Source organism: Dendrobates tinctorius, unplaced genomic scaffold, assembly GCF_039654945.1.
Source record: "Dendrobates tinctorius isolate UK_male_01 unplaced genomic scaffold, ASM3965494v1 ptg000243l, whole genome shotgun sequence".
Taxonomy (NCBI): Eukaryota; Metazoa; Chordata; class Amphibia; order Anura; family Dendrobatidae; genus Dendrobates; species Dendrobates tinctorius.
Window position 1 is genome coordinate 12,405,282 of NW_027361910.1, and position 27,511 is coordinate 12,432,792.

At 41.8% G+C, this 27,511-nt stretch overlaps 1 protein-coding gene across 13 annotated transcripts in view; it reads right to left on the reverse strand.

Annotated features, from left to right (window-relative positions):
- GLT1D1 (glycosyltransferase 1 domain containing 1) overlaps window positions 1-27,511 on the reverse strand; it is a 228,622-nt gene that overhangs the window by 106,090 nt on the left and 95,021 nt on the right. For 7 of the 13 annotated variants that reach the window (XM_073557074.1, XM_073557076.1, XM_073557073.1 and 4 more), the window contains exons 2-5: window positions 22,560-22,708; window positions 19,722-19,827; window positions 11,461-11,512; window positions 4,126-4,162 (exon numbers count right to left, since the gene is read on the reverse strand). In XM_073557074.1, coding sequence (XP_073413175.1) covers window positions 4,126-4,162; window positions 11,461-11,512; window positions 19,722-19,827; window positions 22,560-22,614 — 250 coding nt within the window. In that variant the 5' untranslated portion in view covers window positions 22,615-22,708. Of the gene's footprint in view, window positions 1-4,125; window positions 4,163-11,460; window positions 11,513-19,721; window positions 19,828-22,552; window positions 22,709-24,174; window positions 24,231-27,511 lie in introns of those variants that run through there. The other 6 variants (XM_073557080.1, XM_073557082.1, XM_073557078.1 and 3 more) reach the window with 2 other exon arrangements.

Below are 27,511 nucleotides of genomic sequence, written 5' to 3' on the forward strand. Positions count from 1 at the left end.
TATACATACTACATACATGCTACATATATACTACATTCATACAACATACATATATATACACAACATACATACTACATACATACTACATTCATACAACATACATACATACATACAACATACATACTACATACATGCTACATATACACTACATTCATACAACATACATATATACTACATACATACAACATGCTACAGACATACAACATACATACAATACATTCATACAATACATACATATAGACATACAGTACATACAACATAGAGTACATACTCACCATTACTTGTCACTTTGATCCCCGAAGCCAGTGTCATCTAAGGAAAAATATGAAAATAACAAACCACCAAATACTCCCTGATCCGCAGAAATCCACGAGTGAGTGTCCCACGCCGATCTTCCGTGGAGAGCAGCAGCATCAGCTGATGCGACCGCTCTCTACGGGGCTCAGAAATCCAGTGTCGGGAGGTAGGTATCCTTCCGCACTGTATTCCTCTGCCACTGTAAAAAAATAGTCCCTGGTCTCACTTTATGGCAAATGCTGCGTGAGAACTTTTTCACACAGCAATGCCAAAAATGAGACTAGGGACTATTTTTTCACAGTGACGGAGGAATACAGTGCGGAAGGATACCTACCTCCCGACACTGGATTCCTTGAGCCCCTAGAGAGCGGTCGCATCAGCTGATGCTGCTGCTCTCCACGGGAGATCGGCGTGGGACATGCGTGGATTTCTGCGGATCAGGGAGTATATTGCTTGTTTGTTATTTTCATATTTTTCCTTAGATGACAATGGCTTCGGGGAACAATGTGACAAGTATTGGTGAGTATGTACTCTGTGTTATATGTACTGTATGTCTATGTATGTATTGTATGAATGTATGTATGTTGTATGTATGCAGTATGTATGTTGTATGTCTGTAGCATGTAGTATGTATGTAGCATGTATGTAGTATATATGTATGTAGTATATATGTAGTATGTAGTATGTATGTAGTATGTATGTAGTATGTATGTAGTATGTATGTAGTATGTAGTATGTAGTATGTATGTAGTATGTATGTAGTATGTAGTATGTATGTAGTATGTAGTATGTATGTAGTATGTATGTAGTATGTATGTTGTATGTAGTATGTATGTTGTATGTAGTATGTATGTAGTATGTAGTATGTATGTAGTATGTATGTAGTATGTATGTAGTATGTAGTATGTATGTAGTATGTATGTAGTATGTATGTAGTATGTATGTAGTATGTATGTAGTATGTAGTATGTAGTATGTAGTATGTAGTATGTAGTATGTAGTATGTAGTATGTAGTATGTAGTATGTATGTAGTATGTATGTATGTAGTATGTAGTATGTAGTATGTATGTAGTATGTATGTAGTATGTATGTAGTATGTAGTATGTAGTATGTAGTATGTAGTATGTAGTATGTAGTATGTATGTAGTATGTATGTATGTAGTATGTATGTAGTATGTATGTAGTATGTATGTAGTATGTATGTAGTATGTAGTATGTATGTAGTATGTAGTATGTATGTAGTATGTAGTATGTATGTAGTATGTAGTATGTAGTATGTATGTAGTATGTAGTATGTATGTAGTATGTATGTAGTATGTATGTAGTATGTATGTAGTATGTATGTAGTATGTATGTTGTATGTAGTATGTATGTAGTATGTAGTATGTAGTATGTATGTAGTATGTATGTAGTATGTAGTATGTATGTAGTATGTATGTAGTATGTAGTATGTAGTATGTATGTAGTATGTAGTATGTATGTAGTATGTAGTATGTATGTAGTATGTATGTAGTATGTATGTAGTATGTATGTAGTATGTATGTAGTATGTATGTAGTATGTATGTAGTATGTATGTAGTATGTATGTAGTATGTAGTATGTAGTATGTAGTATGTAGTATGTATGTTTTTTGTTTTTTTTACATTCAACACATTAGCCGTTTGATGGACTACTACTGTCCCATCATTGGCTAATGTGTCAATCACTGTCAGTGTAGCAGGCATCGCCCGATGGGACTTGTAGTCCCATCGGACGATGCCTGCATACACACAAGACCCCCGGCAGGCCCGCACAGACCACCGGCAGCCGGCACAAGCCCCCCGGCAGGCCCGTACAGACCCCCGGCAGGCCCGTACAGACCACCGGCAGCCGGCACAGACCCCCCCGCAGTCGGCACAGACCCCCCCGCAGTCGGCACAGACCCCCCCGCAGTCGGCACAGACCCCCCCGCAGTCGGCACAGACCGCGCATCATGATGCGTACAGACCGCGCATCATGATGTCATTTCAGCAGCCAATCACTGCCATACCAATAGTTAACATGCCTAACAGGATGTGCCCACACTTCTGAGGATTCCCACTGGCTGAATCAAATCGAGCAGGCTGATAGCTTTATGGGAACTTCCGATTCCGGTATCCGATACGAAAAAAGTATCGGAAGTCAGTATCGGAATTCCGATACAGCTAATATCGGCCGATACCCGATACTTGCGGTATTGGAAAGCTCAACACTAGTCACAGCATCAGAGAGGTTAAACTGTATTGATCAAAAGCCAACTCGGATCACAGTTGGCTCCCAAACATAACAAAAGTACATCACTTGGGCCTAGATCATTCATTCTCCATCCTAACTCATGAACAACTGATAATTATAATTAAGCTGTGTTCATATTTTCTAGGTAGAAAATGCACAATACAGCACCAATATAGTGGACGACAGATTACCAACTCTTACCAACATACTATATAATGTCTTAGATCTGGGGCAGGTCAACTCATGTTCCCGATTTTAGCTGTTCAATTTAATAGGCGACCTCTTATGTTGTTGTTTATGTACAATAATCAGGGAATCTGCACATTTTGGTGGTTATTTGTTTATGGATTTCCAATGTAGATATTCTGCTGAAATCAACACATCTGGCCTGTTCGTAATTACCATATTTTTCGGACCATAAGACGCACCCCAAATTTACAGAAGGAAAATAGGGAAAAAAATAATGTGTCAAATGGGGGTCTGTCTTACTGTCCGAATTCAGCTTATAGGGGGAGGAGAATCAGTCACAGGGGAGCGTGGTCCAGCCTGGTGCGGTAGCCTCCGGTAAATCCCATCCCAGGCTGGTGCGGCGGTGGTGCTCTGGGGTTCCACCGGTATTTTGCGACAGGCTCTGCTGTGGACTGGCCGGCGGCTTTCCTGACCCGAGCGTGACAGCTGCATGGAAATAGAGAGTGTCACAGAAGAGCTGCCTGCCATTCCGAGCATTGCAATGTGACCATCCTCCATGTTATACGTCGGACTGATTGCACCCTAAACCCTAAAGGAGGGTTTGTAACTTTTCATCTGTCCTTCTCGGACCTCCTCTCAGCTGATATATGACCATGGAACACAAAGTTGAATATGCTGGGAAACAGAGCTTGTAAATCCAAAACAATGCAACATTTTTAATGATACTCCATAGCAAAAAAGTGATTTTTAGCCCCACATTCAAATAAGAGCACACCACCATACCACACGCTCTCCCCACAGAAAGGGGCACCTGCTCCTGTGCACGCAATAGGCAAAAATGACCATTAGGCTGAACAGACAATGCGGTGAATTATGGGCCATATGTTCCGCATACACGAGGAGCGCAGTTTATGGTTATAAATATAATGAATAGTGAGCAATGATAAATGCCATTCCGCAGCTCCTCTAATAACATGCTTACTTTTATTTGTCTAGACACCGTGGCCTACGGGGACATTTCTCCCATCCCAATTCCCGTGTCTATTACCGATGATTACATTTGTGATGTTCTAGCCCCAAAACATCGCTCCTTGCTTTGAAGAACCAGAAAGGCTGAAGGATTCATGTACATTTCAATAACAGATGCATCGTAAAAAAAAAAAAACATATCTAATTTCGATAGTCTACCAGACTATTAGTGAAGTGCGCTGCCCAATAGGAACGATGGGGGCTACATTCTGAGGATTGTCACTTCCTAGCAGCACATTTGAGAGTTATCTTTGGAAGTTGTTAAAACAGATGCCATTGTCATTTTCAACCCCTTAAAACATCCACGTCGCTCAGAACATCAGCGGCACAGCATTTAATAGCACTGTAAAACCTTACCTTGAGGTTGGATGCGGATTTTCGATATTGCTTGGGGCTACAAAATAATGAAAACTGAAATAAGCCCTTTACTACGGAAAACGGAACATAATTCATACATCAGCGAGCACCACACTTTCCTCCTCCGTTCCCGGCAAGGCTAACAAGAGGCATCGGGATCCCGAGGATTAATGTGCTGCAGACAGCCACACGGCTGGCCACAAAATCCTCACGCTTCACTTTCAGAAGGAAGAAATTGTCATTTAGCAAAAAGTATCACAAAGCGCAGTAAACCGGACTGGTTCCCATAAATCAAGGACAGAAAGGATCTCGCGTCCACCATAGGCAGAACTTTGGTGAAAACAAACAAGTTTTTCAGATTTATTTCCCCGTAAATAAAAATGACCTTCTGGCTGCTCTAGATCTTCTCCTGCACCACCTCCATGTATCCTCTGCGCTCCTTGTGTATTTGGATGCTCAGAGAGTGAGTAGAGGGCCGGGATCACACACAGCGAGATACGGCCGAGTCTCGCAGGTTAAAACCAAGCTCTGGCGCCAGCACTCCGAAGCAGAGCGTGCAGCCGCACAGCAATACATGGAGCTGCACGCTCCACTCCGGAGTGCCGGTGCCAGAGCTTGGTTCTAACCTACGAGACTCGGCCGTATCTCGCTGTAGTGTGACTCCGGCCTTACCGTGAGCAATGCAAGACCTTCAATGAATGTCAGGCCAAAACACCGAGCGCACATCATTCTCCATGGTATTCTGCGGTCTATTAAAGGCCGAACATCTGGCAAAAGCACAAATAATCCCGGGAACGGCAACTTCTCAAAGCTCAGAAAAGTGTCTCCAGCTTTACCATAACAGTATGCCCACAATCTAAGGCGCTGTGCACACAACACCTTTCGAAACTGGGGTGAAACCGCATAAAATTTCAAGCAGGAGACGCTTCAGGTAAATCTGCCATTTTTTTTTCTGAAGCCTCATTTGTCTCTCTTTGGTCATGTCCTGATTTTTTTTGTTTTGTTTTTTTGGACAGTTATAGCCACCAGCAGTTTTTTGGAGAGTTTTCCCATAGTTTTGTCAATGTCTTTTTACGGCTGTTTTTTTTTTCCACGCCATTGAATTAATTAGGTAACCACTGCTCTGTTTTCTGTGTGTTTTTTTTTTTTGTTTTTTTTAAGCAAACTTGCTGGTAAAACGCTCCTATAGACATCTGGGGGTCTTTTGCGCATTCCCATTGACTTGTGTTGTGTAGTACAGAATGTCTTCCAAGTGGAACACATCAGAAGAATGGACATGGCGCTTTTTTTTTTTTTTTTTTAACTGCTTTACATTTTTAGAAACCTAGATAGGTGAAAAAGATATTTAAAAGCCTGAACATCGTTTATACATATTAATGTACATGTTCATTCTTGTGAGCATTTTCCACCTCTAAAAGATGCCATGTGCACATACCCTAAGTATTTCGTCCCATATTGCTATGGGATTTTATCACCTCCCCTCTCTCCCTGACCAAATCTGTTTGTTGCGCCTGGAATGGCATTAGTGTATGACGAACGTCTACCTTCTCAGGCTCACTGTGCTCTCTACCTAGTAGCGCCCTCCCCAGGCTAACAACGTCAGTGGCCATGAACCGGAGTAAATGACCTGTCAATCAGAAAAGGGATGGTGTGGCTAGATAGGATCATCTCGCCCCAAAGTACTTAAAGACAACTTCAAAATGGGATTTCTAGCCTTTAGAGCAGTGCTTTGGTGTCATAAAGGGATCGACTTTCTTATCTTTTAAGATATAGGAGACATATTTACGGTACATCATATGTCATGTCCCTGCCTTTACATGCGAGCCTCCATCTTTCCCGCCACATGATGACTGATTTAATCAACCATCATGTGCCTTTACCAGCAGCGGGTGGAGCAGTGCAGCTGTTAAATCCCGCTGTCAATTATTGACAACAGATTAACACACGCTGTCCGAAAGCACATAATTAATCCCGCTCATTGGCACCACTGTCTCTTGATTGCACAGTGCAGATGGGTTGTCATTGCAGCCAGGGGTCTGCTGATGATGCAGATACCCATCATTACGATCCTCCTATGAAAGGCCATGAGATAGCGAAAGCGATTTTCTTAATACATATCAGTGCTGAAGCACTTATGTATAGTATAGGCGATCGGACGATTGCAGCTTCAAGTCTCCTAAAGGGGACTAGTAAAAAAAAAAAAAAAAAAAAAAAATTTTTAAATGTGAAATAATAATAACAACAACAACCACAAGTTCAAACCACCCCCCTTTTGCCCCATTGAAAATTACACGTTTGGCTTTGCTGCATTTAAAAACCTCCAATCAAAATCTAAAATTAATTAATACAATTGGTAAACAGTGTAACGAAAAAAAAAAGACGTCAGAATTACGCTTTTTTGGGCTGCCGCAACATTGTAATAAAATGGAGCTCACCGACACAAAAAGAGGACTTCGGAATGCTCCAAAAATTATTTCTCAAAAAAACACCAGAAAAAAGGCAGAGATGCTTTACCTGCCCAGGACTCCAAACAAATGCACTATCAGGGTGCAGTGTACCCAATTAACCCCTTTCTGACATCTGACGTACTATCCCGTCCATGGGACCCGGGCCCCTATGTCCATGGACGGGATAGTACGTTTAGTGCAATCAGCGGCGCTCACGGGGTGAGCGCCGCTGATCGTACGTCTAGCGCGATCAGCGGCGCTCACGGGTTGAGCGCCGCTGATCGCGGCCGGGTGTCAGCTCATTATTACAGACCGCCCCCGACACGTTAACCCCTGGCACACTGCGATCAAACACGATCGCAGTCCCTGAGCCCCTGGAGCAGCGCGTTGTGCAGCGCTGCTGCGGAGGTCTCCTTCCCTGCAGGTCCCCGGATCCAATAAAGCGGCGGGGACCTTCGGGGGCCTGCAGGGAGCCGGCTTCCTCATGCCTGCAAAGCGCCGGCTTCCTCATGCCTGCAAAGCGCCGGCTTCCTCATGCCTGCAAAGCGCCGGCTTCCTCATGCCTGCAAAGCGCCGGCTTCCTCATGCCTGCAAAGCGCCGGCTTCCTCATGCCTGCAAAGCGCCGGCTTCCTCATGCCTGCAAAGCGCCGGCTTCCTCATGCCTGCAAAGCGCCGGCTTCCTCGTGCCTGCAAAGCACCGGCTTCCTCGTGCCTGTGTCAGATCGCTGATCTGTCACAGCAATCTGTGATGTGACAGATCAGCGATCTGTCACATGACAGTGATGTCCCCCCCTGGGACAGTATAATAAAGTTAAAAAAAAAAAAAAAACAATAAAAGTACACATATTTAGTATTGCCGCGTCCATAACGATCCGCCCTATAAAACTGTCCTATTAGTTAACCCCTTTAGTGAACCCCTTAAAAAAAAATAAAAAACAAAGCAAAAAATAATGCTTTATTATCATACCGCCGAACAAAAAGTGCAATAACGCGCGATCAAAAAGACAGATATAAATAACCATGGTACCGCTGAAAACGTCATCTTGTCCCGCAAAAAACGAGCCACCATACAGCATCATCAGCGAAAAAATTAAAAAGTTATAGCTCGCAGAATAAAACGATGCAAAAATAATTATTTTTTATATAAAAAATGGTTTTCAGTGCATAAAAGCGCCAAAACATAAAAAACCAACATAAATGAGGTATCGCCGTAATCGTACTGACTCGAAGAATAAAACTGGTTTATCAATTTTACCACAAGCGGAAAGGTGTAAACGCACCCCCCAAAAATCGGAATAAAAAGCAAAAAACAAGACCTCACATGACTCGGTGGGTCAAAATATGTAAAAATTATAGCTCTCAAAATGTGGTGATGCAACAACTATTTTTACAATAAAAAGTGTCTTAGCGTGCGACAGCTGCCAAATATAAAAACCCACCATAAATAGTAAATCAAACCCCCCCCGTTATCACCCCCTTAGTTAGGGAAAAATAATAAAATTTAAAAAATGTATTTATTTCCATTTTCCCATTAGAGTTAGGGCTAGGGCTAAGGTTGAGATTAGGGTTAGGGGTGTGTTGGGGTTAGGGTTGGCGTTAGAATTGGGGGATTTCCACTGTTTGGGCACATCAGGTGCTCTCCAAACGCAACATGGCGTCTGATCTCAATTCCAGCTAATTCTGCATTGAAAAAGTCAAAATGGTGCTTCTTCCCTTCCAATCTCTGCCATGCACCCAAACAGTGTTTTACCCCCACATATGGGGTTATCAGTCTACTCAGGACAAATTGCAAAACAACTTTTGGGGTCCAATTTCTCCTGTTACCCTTATGAAAATAAAAAAATTCGGGGCAAAAATATTACTTTTGTGGAAAAAAAAAATATGATTTTTTTATTTTCATGCCCGGGCGTTATAAACTTCTGTGAAGCACTTGGGAGTTCAAAGTGCTCACCATACATCTAGATAAGTTCTGTGGGGGGGTCTAGTTTCCAAAATGGGGTCACTTGTGGGGAGTTTCAACAGTTTAGGCACATCAGAGGCTCTCCAAAGGCAACATGACACCCGCAGACCATTCCATCAAAGTCTGCATTCCAAAACGTCACTACTTCCCTTCCGAGCCCCGACGTGTGTCCATACAGTAGTTTTCTCCCACATATGGGGTATCAGCGTACTCAGGACAAATTGGACAACAACTTTTGGGTACAATTTCTCCTGTTACCCTTGGGAAAATAAAAAAATTGGGGACTAAAAGATCATGTTTGTGGAAAAAATATGATTTTTTTTATCTTCACGCCCGGGCGCTATAAACTTCTCTGAAGCACTGGGGGGGGGTTTCAAAATGCTCACCACACATCTAGATAAGTTCCTTGGGGGGTCTAGTTTCCAAAATGGTGTCATTTGTGCGGGGTTTCCACTGTTTAGGCACATCAGGGGTTTTCCAAACGCGGCATGGCGTCCAATCCCAGTTCCAGCCAAAAAAAGTCAAATAGCGCTGCTTCCCTTCCGAGCTCTGCCATGCGCCCAAATATTGGTTTACCCCCACATGTGGGGTATCAGTGCACTCAGGACAAATTGCACAATAACTTTTAGTGTCCTGTTACCCTTGGGAAAATAAAAATTGAGGGTGAAAAGATTATTTTTGTGGAAAAAATATGATTTTTTAATTGTATGGCTGTAAGTTATAAACTTCTGTGAAACCCTTGGGGGTTCAACGTTCTCACCACATATCTAGATAAGCTCCTTGGGGAGGGGTCTAGCTTCCAAAATGGGGTCACTTTTGGGGGGTTTCCACTGTTTAGGCACATCAGGGGCTCTCCAAACGTGACATGGCATCCAATCTGAATTCCAGCCAATTTTGCATTGAAAAAGTCAAACGGCGCTCCTTCCCTTCTGAGCTCTGCCATGCGCCGTAACAGTGGTTCCCCCCACATATCAGGTATCAGCGTACTCAGGAGAAATTGCACAATAACTTTTGCAGTCCAATTTCTCCTGTTACCCTTGGTAAAATAAAAAAAAATTGGACCTGAAGTAATTTTTTTGTGAAAAAAAGTTAAATGTTCATTTTTTTTAAACATTCAAAAAATTCCTGTGAAGCACCTGAAGGGTTAATAAACTTCTTGAATGTGGTTTTGAGCACCTTGAGGGGTGCAGTTTTTAGAATGGTGTCACTTTTGGGTATTATCTATCATATAGACCCCTCAAAGTGGCTTCAAATGTGTTGTGGTCCGTAAAAATAAAATGGTGTTGTAAAAATGAGAAATAGCTGGTCAACATTTAACCCTTTTAACTTCCTAACCAAAAAAAAAAATTTTTGGTTCCAAAATTGTGCTGATGTAAGTAAACATCTGGGAAATGTTACTTATTAAGTTTTTTGTGTGCCATATCTCTGTGATTTAAGGGCATAAAAATTCAAAGTTGGAAAATTGCGACATTTTCAACATTTTCGCCAAATGTCCGTTTTTTTCACAAATAAACGCAAGTTATTTGACTGAAATTTTAACACTAACATGAAGAACAATATGTCACGAGAAAACAGTAACAGAATCAGTGTGATCCATGGAAGCGTTTCAGAGTTATTACCTCATAAAGGGACAGTGGTCAGAATTGTAAAAATTGGCCCGGTCATGAACGTGCAAACCACCCTTGGGGGTAAAGGGGTTAAAGATGGCAACAACACAGGTGCAGCAATACCAATGAAACAACAACCCTGACAATCTATACAAGGGGTGGCTGTTTGGTATATTAGTGTATTAGTGTATTAATCGATAATCTGTATATGGCATTATTAACACACAGGTAATCCATTTCCCCGCACTTAGAATTTTTTTCCCCGTTTTCCAGTACATGATATGGTAAAATCAATGGTGTCCTTCAAAAGTATAACTCGTCCTGCAAAAAACAAGCCCTCATATGACTATATTGATGATTATACAGTCATATCAATGGTTTTGGGTGGAGGATAAGAGTTTGTGACAGGTTCCTTATTCAAGGAAATCTGTCATCAGGTTATGCTTTCCGATAGGAAGGCAGGATAAAATAGGAACAAAGGGCCAAGCTCTGTCCATGTGTCTGGGCTTTATACTGTTTTTATGAGGTTTTTGTAATATCATTGTTTAAGCTACAGCAGCTCTGCTAGTCTTCTCAATAATGAGCTACACCAGTGAATGGCTGCTTTCTGCCTATGCAGATTTAGGCCGGGGTCACACTTGCGAGTACGATGCGAGAAACTCGCGTCAATACCCGGCACTGCCGTCGGCACTCGAGACCGCAGTGTGCGGCTGCATAGAAATACATGCAGGAGCACACTCCGGTCCCGAGTGCTGGTGGCAGTGCCGGGTGTTGATGCGCGCGTTTCTCGCATTATACTCGCAAGTGTGACCCCGGCCTAAGGGTGGAATAATAAGCGCTCATGAATATTGAAGACTACAGTGCAGGAGCTCATCGATGTGAGAACTTGCAGAGGCCCAGCAGATATCAAAACTACAGGAAGATGGCCAGTAAGTGACCCAGAGAGATATTATAGTTACACATAACATGTAGGACAGGTCTCTGTCAGTGCAGCATTACTTCTATAGTGATTACGGTACCTCTCTACACAAAACATTTGGGATTTGTTAATTAAATACATTTATGAATTTATTTAGAATGACATGCCCTAAAATTTGCCTTTGGATCCCAAGCTATATTTTATTTAATTCAGGTCACGGGTTCCTTCATTCCTTCTCAAACAAGTGTTCCAGAAACAGCCTACCTCAATGCTTAATTATGGTAAAAGCATATAAAAACAGGATTATTTACTTTACAAGACACTTTGAGAAATGAACTACGAGACGAGTATACGAAATGTCAAAAAAGAAAAAAAAAAAATCAATAAAAATAACTTCTTACCCAGTGTTTTGCTGCAGCTTCCTTCATCTTGTACGTAAATGCAACTGCAAATCTGAAAAAAGGTATTGTACAGTAGTAAAAGGAAACACGTATGTACAATTAAGGTCACAAGCATGCACAAAAAGGCTACGGAGCGGGGTACACAATCTTATGCTGCAGATTAAGAACGAAGAATTTAAGAGCTGTCATTTTTATATGTTATACTGCCTACAAAGAAAAGAACCATAAATAACCAATGACGTACTATAATTAACATATAGTAAAACATATGATCATATGGATTTCAATAGGGAGGGATGTGAAATAGCAGCATTTATTCACCATAGTAAATCTCAAGTGAGATCGGACATATTGATACATACGCCAACCATTACTCAAAGAGAGGCATTCGAACAATTAGCCATTACTATTTTTTAAACACTAAAGAATGGCAGCATTAATAATGTAAAGTGCAGGGCTTACCCGAAAGAGAATTATTGCAAGACCCTCCACATAGCTCCAACATTGGAGTCACAAGTTGGTTTTAAGCCCTTGTGAAGCGCATGTTGGAGCTCCTTGTTGGGGGGTCTTGCAATATTCACCTTAGGTAAGCGCTGCATTTTACATTAAAGGGAATTTGTCACAAGAATTGTGAATGTAATCTGAGAGCAGTATGGAAAGCCCTTTAAAGAGAATACTGCTACATACAGCCACATAGGATGTAAGAAATGGGGCTTAGAACTAGTTATCAATCTAAGTGCAATATCTGGAATGTGGCGTTCTTAAAGGAGTTCTCCGAACTAAACTAAAAGGAAGTGTCATAATAAAGAAATTCCTAAATATATTTAATTAGCAAATAATTGTTTTAACTAGGTAAAATAATCACTATAGAAGTAAAATGGCAACTGTCCTAATACATTGACTGAGAGTTGTCCTAGAATGTTAGGCCAGGAGCATGCCAATGCCTGGCAGTGTAGCATTACTTCTATAGTGATTACCTCTCTACACAAAACATTTGCAATTTGTTAATTAGATACATTAATGAATTTATTTAGAATGACATGCACTTTAGTCATTTATTTCTGTTCTACTCCTGGGAGAACCACTTTAAAAGTAGGAAGAAAGAGCACATGTAAGGTGTTTTCTACTAAGGAGTCAGACATCAGTGATTATTCTTGTAAACCAAAAACAGATTTTCATCAGTATTTCGATTCATATATTAACCTGTTTGTTTTTAAAATCAGATTAATAATTTTTTGCATATTATTATAATTAATTATTATTATAGCACCATTTATTCCATGGCACTTTACATGTGAAAAGGGGTATACATAATAAAAAACAAGTACAGTAATCTTAAACAATACAAGTTACGATTGGTACAGGAAGAGAGAGGACCCTGCCCGTAAGGGCTCACAATCTACAAGAGGTGGGTGAGGACATTGGTCGTGTAGAGGTTTGGTGATTACTGCAGGTTGTAGGTTTGTCGGAAGAGGTAGGTTTTCAGGTTCTTTTTGAAGGTTTCCACAGTGAGTGATATGTTGGGGTAGAGAGCTGCAGAGTAGGGGAGATGCGCGGGAGAAATCTTGCATGTGATTGTGGGAAGAGGAGATAAGAGGGGAGTAGAAAAGGACATCTTGTGAGGATCGGAGGTTGCGTGCTGGTAAGTACCAGGAGACGAGATCACAGATGTATGGAAGAGACAGGTTGTGGATGGCTTTGTATGCCATGGTTAGGGCTTTGAACTGGAGTCTCTGGGTAATGGGGAGCCAGTAAAGGGCTTGACAGAGGGGAGAAGTCAGGGAATAGCGGTGGTATGAGTGGATTAGTCAGGCAGCAGAGTTTAGAATAGAGAGAGATTCTATGAGCTGTCCCAGGCCAGAGATGTAAGTGGAGAAGAGCAGAGGTCCTAGGACTGAACCTTGCTGGACTTCGTCAGATAGGGGGTGAGGTGAGGAGGTGGTGTGCAAGTGTGACACGCTGAATGTCTGGTTTGTTAAGTATGACGAGATCCAAGATAGGGCCAAGTCTGTGATGCCAAGCGATGAGAGTGTCTGTAGTAATAGAGAGTGGTTCACTGTGTCAAAGGCAAAGGACAGGAGGAGGAGAGTATTGTCACTTGGCTTTGGCAGTTAGTAGGTTACTGGTTAAATTAATTAGGGCAGTTTCAGTGGAGTGATGCAGTCGGAAGCCAGATTGTAAGCAGTCGAAGAGGGAGGAGGAAGAGAGGTGGGAGGACAGCTCGAAATGGACATGTTGTTCCAGTAGTTTTGAGGCAGAGGGGAGAAGTGTTATGGGGCGATAGCCAGATACAGAGGATGAGTAAAGAGAGGGCTTTTTGAGGATGGGTATGAGTGAGGCATGTTTGAAGCATGATGGGAAAACACCAGTTGTTAGTCATAGGGTGAAGAGAGGGGTTAGGGTTGGGATGAAGACTGTGGTGAGGTTTGGGATGAAGTGGGATGGGATCGTGTCAAGTGCACAGGTGGTAAGATGTGATCTTGAGATTAGGGCGGAAAGTTGATCTTCTGTGATGGTGGAAAAGTTGGTTTTGGAGGAGGGCTAAGTAGTTAGGAAGAGGGGTTGTAGGCCAAAGCTTTCTCTGATGTTATCAATCTTCTGCTTGAAAAATGAGGTAAAGTCTTCAGCTGAGATGAGTAGAGAGGAAGGAGGTGCTTGGGGAAAGAGGAGAGAATTGAAAGTGTTGAATAGTTGGTTAGGGTTGTGAGACAGGGAGGATATGAGAGATGAGAAGCAGGTCTATTTTGATATGGCGAGTGTGGCCTTGAAAGTAGTGAGGGATTGTTTGAATGTGATGAAGTGCTCGGAGTGTTATCTTTTCCATCTCCGCTCAGCAACCCTGGAAGCCGTCTCAGGTCTTTGGTCAAGCTGGTGTGCCAGGGTTGTCTGTTGCATTTGCAAGCTTTGGTATGTGTGAGAGGGGTGACCGATTCGAGAGCTGCAGCTATTGTGGTGTCATATAAAGAGGCAGCAGCATCTGCAATATGTAGGGAACTTATGTCTGTAAGAGAGAGAAGGGATTCAGAGAGTGACTGTGGATGGAGGTGTTTAAGATTTCTGATAAGGTGTGCAAGTTTGTGGGGTGGGGATTGTGGACCTGGAGAGGAGAAGGAAGAGAATGCAAGTAGGCTGTGGTCAGAAAGAGATAGAGGTGAGTTAGATAGGGAGCAGATGCAGGTGAAGAGGAGTCCAGTGCGTGGCCATCTTTGTGAGTGGCTGCAGAAGACGATTGAGAGAGGTCTAAGGAGAAAGTGAGAGATAGAAGTTTAGTGACAGCTGAGGTGTAAGTGTCAATGGGAATGTTGAAGTCACCGATGATGATAGTGGGGATGTCAGACGAGAGGAAATGAAGTAGCCAGGTGGTGAAGTGGTCGAACAAGGTGGTGGCTGGCCCTGTAGGGCAGTGAATGACAGCCAGTTGGAGATTGGTGGGGGAGTAGATGCGCACAGAGTGCACCTCAAAGGAAGGGAGGGTAACAGAGGGTGGCAGTGGGATTGGGATGAGATGTTTTGGGTTAAAAATATGTTAATAAGGTTCACTACTTTATCATTGATAACCTATCCTCAGGATAGGTCATCAATGTATGATCAGCCGTGGTCCAAAACCCGGCACCCCCACTGATCAGCTGTTCTCGGTGGTAGCAGGCACCGTACGGAAATGCTCAATTGTGGACCTGCTCTGTCTGCTGGTAGAGGCCGTGGCAGGGTACTGAACATCCGCCTGTTATTATAATCAAAAGGAGGTGGACGTGTTGTACATAGAGCTGGCCACAATCGTAAGACTGAGCAGCTCAGCAATTAAGCATTTCCGGGCGCTATCCTAAAGATAGCTCATCAATGATAAATTAGTAGAAAACCTCTTTAAGCTTCTCCTATCAACAAAACATGACAATCAGTCAGCATTACAATGTAAGTAGGAGGACAACCAAGTGTTAGCCGATATGTAAAAAATTAATGTCTCAATAGAGTCTGTAGGGTGAAAGAAGCAGCCAAGTGAAAAATATTGATGCCCTGAGATAATAACTTAGTTTAAACTTCTTTATCTTCTTAAATCAAAAGTTCCTGTGTTCAGGTGCTAAAGAAAGAGATTTAAGCCCCAAGTATATTAGACTAGCGTCGGCTAAACCTGCTGATATTGACGGGGGGGGGGGGGGGGGATCTATAAAGTCTCAAGACATCAAAACAACATTATATGGATTGTGGTGGGAAGCAAATGACTACGTTGTTTGAATTGTAAGCAAACCAAAATTTAGTCATGCATACAGAAAGTGATGAGGCGGATTGTGTTGAGACTTTGGATTCCAGTTTGTACTGTAAATTCGTGTACGACATCTTGGATACAGAAATAATATATCTTAGGATGACTAATAATCCAGTGATTGCTTGGAGAACTGAGTTGATATCAATAGTAAAAGAAGGAATAGCTTTGGTAGTTCTGAATGAATTATAGGTAATTGACTGCAGAAAAGTCTGTAATACCAATCTTCCAAGGACAGCCTAAACCTAATACCGATGTGCTTCCACTCCAACCAATCTTAGCCATTGGTTCTCTCAATGACAAACTCAGTGCCTGGGTTGACGAACATCTGCAGCCTCTGTTCTGCAGGATTCTAATACATTTGAAGACTAGTTTGTCAGTTATATGACCACTGTCAATGGATAGCTAAGCTACTGCAATGCCCTACACATGGGGTAAACAACAAAGGTTATGAGAAGAACTATTGCCATGAGTGTCACGCCAACCTGGGAGATCTGAGGGTAGAAGATCACTGTGCATTGCGAATTGCAGTTCTTCCATTTAGCCTGTGTATTTGGATCCATAGTAAATTAAATCGGTTTTGTTTGGTGCTGAAAAGGTTTATAACCTTTTCTATGCTGGTCAGAAACATGCAGCTCCATTTCAGCTGCTTCGGATCTGATCATTAACTCTTCCAATAAAACCTGGCTAGACCCTCTCTGTCCTGCTGGTGAAAGCTCTGCTTCCTTGCTCTTAGAGATGCTGTGCTGAATAGAAGTTTGTTGTTGCTATTGGAGATTTGTCTTCCTGTGCAATAGGGCGAAACGGCCTGTGTCTTCACACTTCACTTCCCCTCGTCCTGCTGAACATGTTTTAAGCATCGCAATAAATACTGGATTTTAGACTGGTGAGTGCTTTTTTTAAAAAATTTTTACTAATGGACATACAGTACGGCTCTTTTTCTGGATGAGGAGGTATATGCTCTTGCAGCTTTCATTCATTGCTTTGATGTTTTGCGATATAAGGTGCAGCGGAGGTGCTCGTCATTATGTGCTTTTGTGAACCCAAACTTCCACTGGTCCGCTCATCCCTAGTCTTCAGTTGTAATGACCTGTGTTCGCTGACGCAGACATAGCAGTATAAACTCAGTCCATCTTTTCTATTTCAGGGGTGCTGTGCACTGAGCTCTTCAATTGGGCCACATGGTTAGATACAAACATAAAATCACTGTGCTTTTTTGTTTTTTTTTACAAATCAATCCTTGGTACAAAAATGCACGACTGTGCCCATAAGTTTTGTATCGCATTTATAAAAGAAACTTTGCGTCTACTTTCAGAAAACATAAGGATAAATGATTAGTATACTTACACAAAACTTTGTATTTTAGAATTCAGCTTTTACATACGTCTGTCAAAAGTGGGAAAATTGTCCACAGCCAAACTGGCAGTGAAGGCGTTAAAAGAATTCAGACTTTCTGGCCTATTTTTTTCACTACAGATATGGAGAGGGGCGCCCCCACCACGTTACATTAGTTTCAATTCCTCATTCAACTGAGTGGAGTACAAGCTCCTAGTAGACGACCGCCATGTTCCAGTATCACTTTCTGTTCTCGTCAGAACTACCTCTTTATTACGATCTGCACTCACTACACAGATTGAGGTTACGTTTTATTGCTTCTAAAGTTTGTCTGGGTTGGCCACATCTAGGAACATTTGTTTTGTTACTTGAATTCATATATTTGGGCCCAAGAAACAATCATATTTGCAATAGTCTGTGGTCATAATTCAACCTAGAGGAGCTCAGGAAAAGACCGATAATAGTTACAAATTCTTCCATTGGATTATCATAATGAGCTCATGACACATTCTAAGTTAAAGAAGTTGTCCACTACTTTTTCATTGATGACCTATCCTTAGGTCCAGCCGGAACTGTTCAATTACGGAGGTGATCCATCTTCCGATGGTGGTTGCTGTAGGGTACTACACATCTGCCTCCTATTCAAGCAATAGGAGGCAGATGTGTGGTGCCCTGCCGCAGCCACTATCAGAAGATTGAGCAGCTCCAAAATTCAGCAGTTTCAGCCGATGGCCGCAGCCACTGACACAGAGGACAACTGGGTGGCGGGTGTTGGACCCTGACTGATCAGACATTGAAGACCTATCCTAGGGATTAGGTCATCAATGAAAAAAAGTTGTGGACAACCTCTTTAAATTATTTTCAAGCCATTAGCCAATGCAACACAGGTGCTGCAGAAGGAAAACTCTGTAAATTTATTTATGAAACGTCATTACAAATATTATTTTTAAAATACATGTACTTAAAAGTTAAAAAATAAACATAAAAAATTGTACCCCAAAGGTGGACAAGCCCTTTAATGCTATCAAAGCAATTGGACCTCCAATGATCCGGAGATTGCAGGGTGCTGCATCGTCTTCCTAACCACTGTTTTTGGAATCACTCCACTGCTTTAGTGCCACAGATCCCTTTATTGCAAGTTGTCAAGAATGTGGCTGACCAGGAAAAAAAATTGTGAAGGGGATGCAAGCCCATATGCAGGTCCGAGACCCCTTCAAACTGAAGATCAGTGGTTGTCCCAGGATGATGGCATGGCTATATTCTAAGACTGGGTTTAATTCTTGATGTGTGAGTATATTTGGCCCACGAGGTCGGGTGGATTGCCTGAGAATATTTGGTCCCCGTCCGGCATCGCACTTTCAACTATATCAGCATCCTGGATGTTGATACAGTTGAAAACAATGACGGAGGAGGGAGAGTCATCAATCCCCGTCTGTTTCTGTACTCAGATGGTGTGAAGAGACCGGACCAGAGGCGGAACGGGCAGAAGGAAATTTTTTTTTTAAATATGTGGGGCTCATTATACCATATGAAGAACTATGTGGGGCCATTATACTGTATGGAGCACTTCTTGTGGTCATTATACCGTATGGAGCACTATGTGAGGCCATTATATTGTATTAAGTACGGAAAGCACTACTTGGGCCCATTATACTGTATGGAGGACTTTTTGTGGCCACCATACTGTATGGAGAACTATGTGAGACCATTATACTGTATGAAGAACTATGTGGGGCCCGTTATACTGTATGGCGCACTTTTTGTGGCCATATTGTATCGAGCATTGTTGGAGAATCAAACTGTAATCTAGTCACCATTCTTTGTTGGGGGAATTGAGGGACGGGGCAGTACAATAGGTTCATCAAATCGTGCATGTAGAGGGTACTGTGGAGGAGTTCACTGTGGGGGTATCTTACTGTGTTTTGGGGAAACTTTTGTTGGCATCTTATTTTATTATCTGTATTCAAGGTTTTTTTATCCTTTGTTATTACTTATTAAAATTAGGCCATATGCTTTTTACTACTCTTCCATAACATTATTCCAATATTTGATTCTAAGATCTATTAATTAAAATGTACTGTGTTTGTGGGAAAACCCCTTTAAGTTTGTTTCCAGATGAAAAGGTTCATCGTTCTATTTGATGAGAAGGAAAAACTTCCCCGTTTTTTTTTTTTTGTTTTTTTTTTAATAAATAACAAGGTTGGCAACTTTGGCCAAGCTTTCAATCTTGGCTCTGTATATTTCATCTTGACATCCCCAGTTTAGATGGTGGGCTACGCACGCTATGACAGACTGGTGGCGTAGAAGAAATGCCACACTGTTCGTTCACAAACTACTGGCTTTTCCTCTTCGGCCTCAGTTGCGGCACACGTTTGAAGAGTTTTGTACAATCACTGTACTTGCAATAATGAACTGTAAGAAAAAAAAAAACTAAAAAATAAAAGAACAATGTCCTGGAATAGCAAAAAGAGAAGTAGAGCTCTGTACTGTACAGGAATATGTGACATGGTGAGGAAGAGGAAGCTCTGTCACGCTCAGAGACCAATTCTATGTGTCATAGGGAATTAACCCATCACTGCCTACAGCCTAAGGAAGCGTCCTGTGATTCTGGGAAACATTTGGGATGTGTAGAAATAAGAGTGCATAACCTGAAACTCTGTCCCCATACCTGGCCTCGCCAAGCACCGCTCCCATCACTCTGCATTTCTCTGCATTCTTCACATCTTCGTTTATGTCTGTCCCACCAAAGATGACCCCAAAGGGTATTCTGTTAGCTGAAATTAAGATGGAAATTAACAAGTATGGTCGGGATTAAGATATGAAAAAGTACTCTAAAAGTCATCAAAACACGAAGCATTCAAACAAATTACTGAAGAGCAGTCATAGCCCACACGCAGAAATCCCTCGCCCCCGCTCTTGTTCTATTAGCGGAGTTTTCTCCACATCTCGGGTGCTGTCTGTCTGGCTGAATCACTGTCTGGCATCATCTGAGACCTTCCTGTCCACACCCTGGTCCTTCTCTATAACGCACTAGAAGTGACTACCAGTGACCACATAAGCAAACACGCAATCCCTTAACACACTGTGCGACAGAGTCATTGGCTTTGAAGAGGAAGGGAGGCACGTGTCACTGTGCATGAAGCAATCAGTGATGTGAAACTGGAGTGTTTTTGTGTTTCCAGCACACTAGGTGCTGAGAGGCCATGTACAGAGTTCAATGGGCCGGTTTCATGTGAGCATCCGCAGTGCAGGAGGGAGGGTGCTCCCTGTACCCCTTTTCCCTGCAGGTGTTTGAGGACCTGCAGTGAGGTCATGGTCACGTGACCAGTACATGTGATCTATACCAGGACCTGTGGTTCAGTCTGTGTGGTGTATTGGGAGAGAGGTGGAGCTCCCACGTGGCTCCCATAGGAGCTAAGGACGCTGTGTGCGTTACTTGCAGTGAAGCCTGCAGGACAAGGACTCTGACAGACTTTATCTTTGTTTTACCGCTATGTCAGAAAGACTCTGTTTATATTTCTGAACACCCTGCTAAGGTTTATGCGGCCTACAATAAATCAGCAGGTGAATTACTATTCCTGTGACTACTTTGTGAACCAGCGGAGTGAGTCAACCCCTCACAACTGCCACTGTACTCGCAGTGGAAGGTTTAGCATTAAAAGGATTGTCTTTTTTTTTTTTACTCCATGCATGCAATTGTGGGTAAAAATAATTTTTGCAATTTGCTTTTTTATTAAAGAATTTTGCCCCATTTGTGTTCTGTAGCCTCTGTGTTGTGCTAATGCTGGTTGCCGAATGAGTAAACTGAGGATCCAGCAGTCACCCCGCTAGGTCTTTTTCTGAGCTCCACTCAGCTGATTTATGACCACAACAAAGTTCAATGTGCAGGGAAACAAAAGGTGTGCAAAAGCAAAATGGGGCAAAATGTTTAAAGAAACCCTACTGCCCAAATTATTTCCCCAAATCCCTTTAACACTTTAATAATACTGTGTGAGCCACATAGTATTTTTAGTGCAGTGCTAGTATAGGAACTAGTGTATTGTGGCCCAATGTGTCTCCCAGAGTCGGGTGAATATATCACAGTGGAACTGAATTCTACTTGAATGTTACAAAAATCTGTGTTCTCCAGAATATGGAATATTTTTTGTAATACGCTCTGAGCAAATTTAGCAATATGGGGGTCAACCATCCTTTTGCAGAACTGTGGAGGGCCGGCAAAAGTGTAAAAAAAAAAAAATAAATAAAAGCTAATATTCTCTTCACCAATCAGACACCTATAAGTAAAATTTAAAAAATAATTAACTTTTAACATAAAAACCTGATTGAAACTGGGTCATTTTCTAATGAAATTTAAAGCACCAAGCCAGCAATTTTTTTTATCCCTTTTATAGGCATCATGTCTTTGAGTGTAATGCATGTAGTCACATACTCGGCCGTTTTCATCCCTGTTCCGGCACCACATTACTGTTGCCGTGTGAAGCAGAGGTCACTTTTTAAAATCTTTTCAACTTAAGCCTATAGGACATAATACAAGTATATGGCACTCAGAGGGAGGCTAAGAAAAGTAACTACCGGAAGACCAAGTAATCTGGCAGATTACAAAAGCCGTCACGTGATGCCGGAACTGGAGCAAGGCTGAAAATCCTCAATCCCGTGAGGATGTAATTACAGGGAGTACTCTCTTACACACTGGATCCCTAACAAATGGATTGAAAAAAAAAGCTGGAGTGTTGCTTTATGAAAAAAAGAGTAAATTTACAGCTGATCTTTTCCATTTTCACAGAGTAAACAGCATAGGGCAAAGAGTTTAGCTAAGGGGCCCTATGACAGAGAGAGCAGTGGGGAGAGGCTCCTGCTGCAGCTAATAATCTTACCGTAAGACACCACATAGTAAAAAGGAGGAGCAGAGAACAAATTACAGATCTGCTGCAAAAATAGATGGTTTCATTATATATTTCTCAGCTAATTGAGACAGAATAGGAGGAAAAAAAATGAGAATATTGAGGAAGGATATTTTGTCTATTTTTGAGATTTAGTGTTCCTTGCCGATTCACTTTTTTTTTTTTTTTTTAACTAGCAATGGAAGCTTTATTCTGAAAAATAATTTTAAGCCTCGTTTGTTATGTCAGAATGCACATAGCGTTTAACCACACGTATCCAGCAAGGAGAAATATTGGTCACTTTCAGGCTCATTTATCTTGTGGTCAAAAAACCTCAGTGTCTTCCACAGCAGTACAACTAAACGCTAATATTTCCTCATGGGATCTAAGAAAGAGGCGTCATGAAATAGACTTAGGACTACGTATGCAAGTCTGTTTGTTTCTTTTCTTCCTCAAACATAGTAAAATAAAGTCATTGAGGTTGTCCATTGAAACAAGTGATCATCCCTTCAAAGGGTAGATGACAGCTTGGTGGTAGCTAGGTGATAACTTTCTTCCCCCCAGAGAACCCCTTTTAATCTCAAGTTGTAAAAGATCTCTGAAGATTAAAATTTAAAACCTGTTACCAAGAAGGAATCGTCCAGCTTTATACATGTGGATGGCCAGTCCAGCATCAAACATCCTTTGGGAAATCAGCTTTGCTACGTCCAATGGGCTCTGTACTCCAGCCGCATCTAGGAGCTCACAATCATGGCCAGCCGCTTCAAGGTGACTCCTGGATATTAAGAAACAGAAAGGAAGTATTAGTGAACTAGATTTGTGCGCAGAATAAAGAAAGTCTTCCTGGCAAGTAATTAAAAACAGACAGGTCTTATTGTAACTTGAAACACCTGGGCGCCAATGCAAAACAGAGACCCCAACTAGTATTGGAAAAGGGGATTATTTGGGTTCAAGGCCCTTGTACGACCACAACATGCACTTCTAAATTACTTTTAAATGCATGAGTTTAAGCCCTGTTTCACACATCAGTTTTTCTTGTCAGTCTAAATCCACCAAAACAGCGGAAAACGGATCCGCAGGCGGACTGACAGGAGCGTGTGTCACCGGAATGGCGGATGTACGGATCCGCCGATGGCTAAAATTTAAAGGAACCCTTGCAGAGAGCGTATCGGCGCGATATAGCAGAGTACCTGCATGTTAGAACGGGGGTCCATGGCTGCAATATGAAGGCATCGCGCGATGAAGTCGCAGGTGTACAGCAGTGAATGCATCGCGCGATCATGGAAGAAGGCATCGCGCGATGAGAGAGAATAATTTCATCCAGCAGCGAGACTTGATTCAGGGTTATAAGGGGAAAATGCGGATCCGGACAGCAAAAAAAAACGTTGCATGGTCCGTTCGGTGTTCTCAGCGGACGCCAAAATTTGGGCGGATCCGCACAAATACGGACGCAACGGACGATCATCAGTCAAAATCCGCCGATAATGAAAGTCAATGGGGAAAAAAAAACGGATCCGCCAATAAAAATGGCGGATCCATTTTTTTGGCAAATTGGCGGATCTTGAGTGAAAAAATGAAATGTCAAACAGGCCTAAGCCTGTTAACAGATAAAAGTAAAAAAAAAAAAAAAAAAAGAAAGCCTTTAAGTAGAACAAAAAAATCATGAATATTGGACTCTACCATACTGCAAATGGTCCCAAAATGGCTTGTCCTACAAAAGACAGTATCCAAAGTATAGCTATTAAACGCATGATCACTGGGGGTCTACTCCTGGGACTTCCACTAATCATGAAAACAAAGGTCTCAAAGCCCCATTTGTGAATGGTGACTGGTAGAGAGCATGCTCGACCACCCATCCATTCACTGTCTATAGAAGTGGTGGTCGCACATGCTCATTACATAGATGATTCTTGGCACCTCTAAACTAGGGAGGCTCAGCTGCTGAAAGGCCTTAGCTAGTCCTTTTTTTCCCAATAGCTAAATGAACCACGGAGCTCAATCAATGGGTGGTCCATGTAATTCATTAGCTGTGTCCTCGAGAGAAACACCATACTTGATAGAAGAGGGTTAGTAGTTACAGCTTCTCTCTAAAAGAACCACTCACACATTATACTCAAGTCGATTGAACCTGCTAATATGCACATGGGAGCCTCCTGACGTGCCCCAAAAGATAGTGTTGTGGAAGAGAATGATCAGGTAAGTTAAATTTCAATGAATAATAGGAAAAAAAATTCAGCTCACCCCTGAGATGCTGTTCTAATCTGGGAGGAGAATGGCGTCCCTGCTGCTGCACGGCGCTGAAGTTGATTGAGGAAAATAGAGTTGGAATCAGCTCAACACACCGGAAAAATGAAAAATTCACAAAGTCTTTATTCACAAAGCGCATGGTTTATGTTATTGAGTGCACAATTTATAATCTTAACCCCTTAGCGACAGAGGCAGTTTGCAGCTTAATGACCAGGCCAATTTTTACAATTCCGACCACTGTCAATTTATGAGGTTATAACTCTGGAACGCTTTAACGGATCCTGCTGATTCTGAGACTGTTTTTTCGTGACATATTTTACTTCATGTTAGTGGTAAAATTTATTCGATAAGTCTTGTGTTTATTTATGAAAAAAACGGAAATATGGCGAAAATTTTGAAAATTTTGCAATTTTAAAACTTTAAATTTTTATGCCCTTAAATCAGAGAGATGTGTCACACAAATTTCTAAATAAATAACATTTCCCACATGTCTACTTTACATCAGCACAATTTTGGAAGCAAATTTTTTTTTTGTTAGGAAGTTAGAAGGGTTAAAAGTTGACCAGCGATTTCTCATTTTTACAACAAAATTTTTTTTTATTTTTTTTTTTTGGGACCACATCATATTTAAAGTCATTTTGAGGGGTGTACATGACAGAAAATACCCAAAAATGACACCATTCTAAAAACTAGACCCCTCAAGGTGCTCAAAACCACATTCAAGAAGTTTATTAACCCTTTACTTGCTTCACAGGAACTAAAGCAATGTGGAAGGAAAAAATTAACATTTAACTTTTTTTGCAAATTTACTTCTGAACCAATTTTTTTTATTTTCACAAGTGTTAAAAGAGAAAATGAACCACAAAATTTGTTGTGCAATTTCTCCTGAATACACCGATACCCCATATGTGGGGGTAAAGCACTTTTTCAGCGCACGGCAGAGCTCGTAAGGGAAGGAGACCGTTTGACTTTTTCAACACAGAATTGGCTGGAATTGAGATCGGATGCCATGTTGCGTTTGGAGAGCCCCTGATGTTCCTAAACAGTGGAAACCCCCAACAAGTGACCCCATTTTGGAAGCTAGACCCCTTAAAGAACTTATCTAGATATGTGGTGAGCACTTTGAACCTTCAAGTGCTTCACAGAAGTTTATAACGTGGAGCCGTGAAAATTAAAAATATTTTTTTTTCCCTCAAAATGATTTTTTTAGCCCGCTATTTTTTATTTTCACAAGGCTAACAGGAGAAATTGGACCACAAAAGTTTTTGTGCAATTTGTCCTGAGTACGCTGATACCCCATATGTGGGGGGGGAACCACTGTTTGGGTGCATGGGAGAGCTTGGAAGGGAAGGAGTGCCATTTTGGAATGCAGACTTTGATGGAATGATAATGATCTGCGGGCGTCACGTTGCGTTTGCAGAGCCCCTGATGTGACTAAACAGTATAAACCCCCCCCAAAAGTGATCCCATCTTGGAAACTAGAACTCCGAAGGAGCTTATCTAGATGTGTGGTAAGCACTTTGAACCCCCAAGTGCTTCACAGAAGTTTATAAACGTAGAGCCGTGAAAATAAAAAAATCATTTTTTTTCCTCAAAAATGATTTTTTAGCCCTCAATTTTTTTAATATCCTAAGGGCAACAGGAGAAATTGGACCACAAAAGTTGTTGTGCAATTTGTCCTGAGTACGCTGATACCCCATATGTGGGGGGGAACCACTGTTTGGGCGCCTGGGAGAGCTCGAAAGGGAAGTAGTGACGTTTTGGAATGCAGACTTTGATAGAATGGTCTGCGGGCGTCATGTACGTTTGCAGAGCCCCTGACGTACTAAACAGAGGAAACCCCCCACAAGTGACCCCATTTTGAGAACTAGACCCCCCCCCCCCCAAGTAGCTTATCTAGATGTGTGGTGAGCACTTTGAATCCCCAAGTGCTTCACAGAAGTTTATAACGCAGAGCCGTGAAAATAAAAAGTCTTTTTTATTTCCACAAAAGTGATTTTTTTTTTTTGGCCCCCAATTTTTAGACCCCCAAAGTTGGTAAACAGTGGAAACCCCTCAATTATTGCTCCAACCCTAACCCGAACACACCCCTAATCCCAACCCTAATCCTAATTCTAACCCTAATCCTAATTCGCCCTAACCCTAATTCTAACCCTAACCCTAGCCCTAACGGAAAAATGAAAAAAAAAAATTTTCTTTATTTTATTATGCTAGCCTAACTAAGGGGGTGATAAACGGGGGGGTTATTTACTATTTTTTTTAATTTTGATCACTATGATAGTTTATCATATCGATCAAAATGAATGAATGGAATCTGCCAGCCGGAGCCGGCAGATTCCTGGCGGGCGCACTGCGCATGCGCCCGCCATTTTCTCTGTATCCAAGATGGCGCGGCGCCCACCGGAGGACGCAGGACCACCGGGAAGGGACCGTGGAGCATGGAGAGGTACCGGGGGGGGGGGGAATCGGGGACCCTATTTCTCTATCCTCTGATGTGCGATCACATCAGAGGAAAGAGAATTTAAATGCAAAATTGCGGCTTTTTTTTTTTTTGCGATTGCAAAAGCGGGGGTCGGTAAAAATCGACCCGATTCATGTTCTCAGGGGTCTCGGCTACCCCCTGCAGCCGAGACCCCGGAGAAAATCCGACACTGGGGGGCGCTATTTACTTACTCCACAGCGCCGTGAATTCACTGCGCTGTGGTTTAAGTACCCTTAATTACCGCCGTTAAAAGGCGGATCGGCGGTCGTTAAGGGGTTAAATATGTCAGTTCTGCTATCCGAAAACTGAAGTCTAGAATAAGAGAACAACTCTACGATATAGAAGAATCCACAGATAGAAACATATCCCACGTCTCTAGACATTTTGTGGAAAGTCAGTCGTAGTATAGTAGGTTTTCATGCATATGCCATTGAATATACACCTAGACATATTAGAGCTGGTAATCACATGGGTGCGGTACACAATAAAGAAGCGGACTGGATTTTTTCTTTGTATACTTGCGTTTCATTATGACTGAATCGATGAGGAGTGATGTTGCAATACTAGTCTTTTTTTTTTTTTTGTGCACAGTCCACTACAACTTTTGAGTCGGTGTTTCATCTTTGCATTGCCATATTTGCCTTTCTTGTAATTTTAACAATTTTTTTCTTTATCAATGTTCTATGATGTTTTATGTCTTAATTTTATTTTCTATTGTTTTTAATCATACATTCCTTATACACATTCATGCAAACCCTTCCTTTTTTCTCTATGCAGTTTTACATATGTGCTATGTGTTTTTGTTTTTCCTTGATTATGTGGAAGTATATTTAACCCTTAACAACCAGG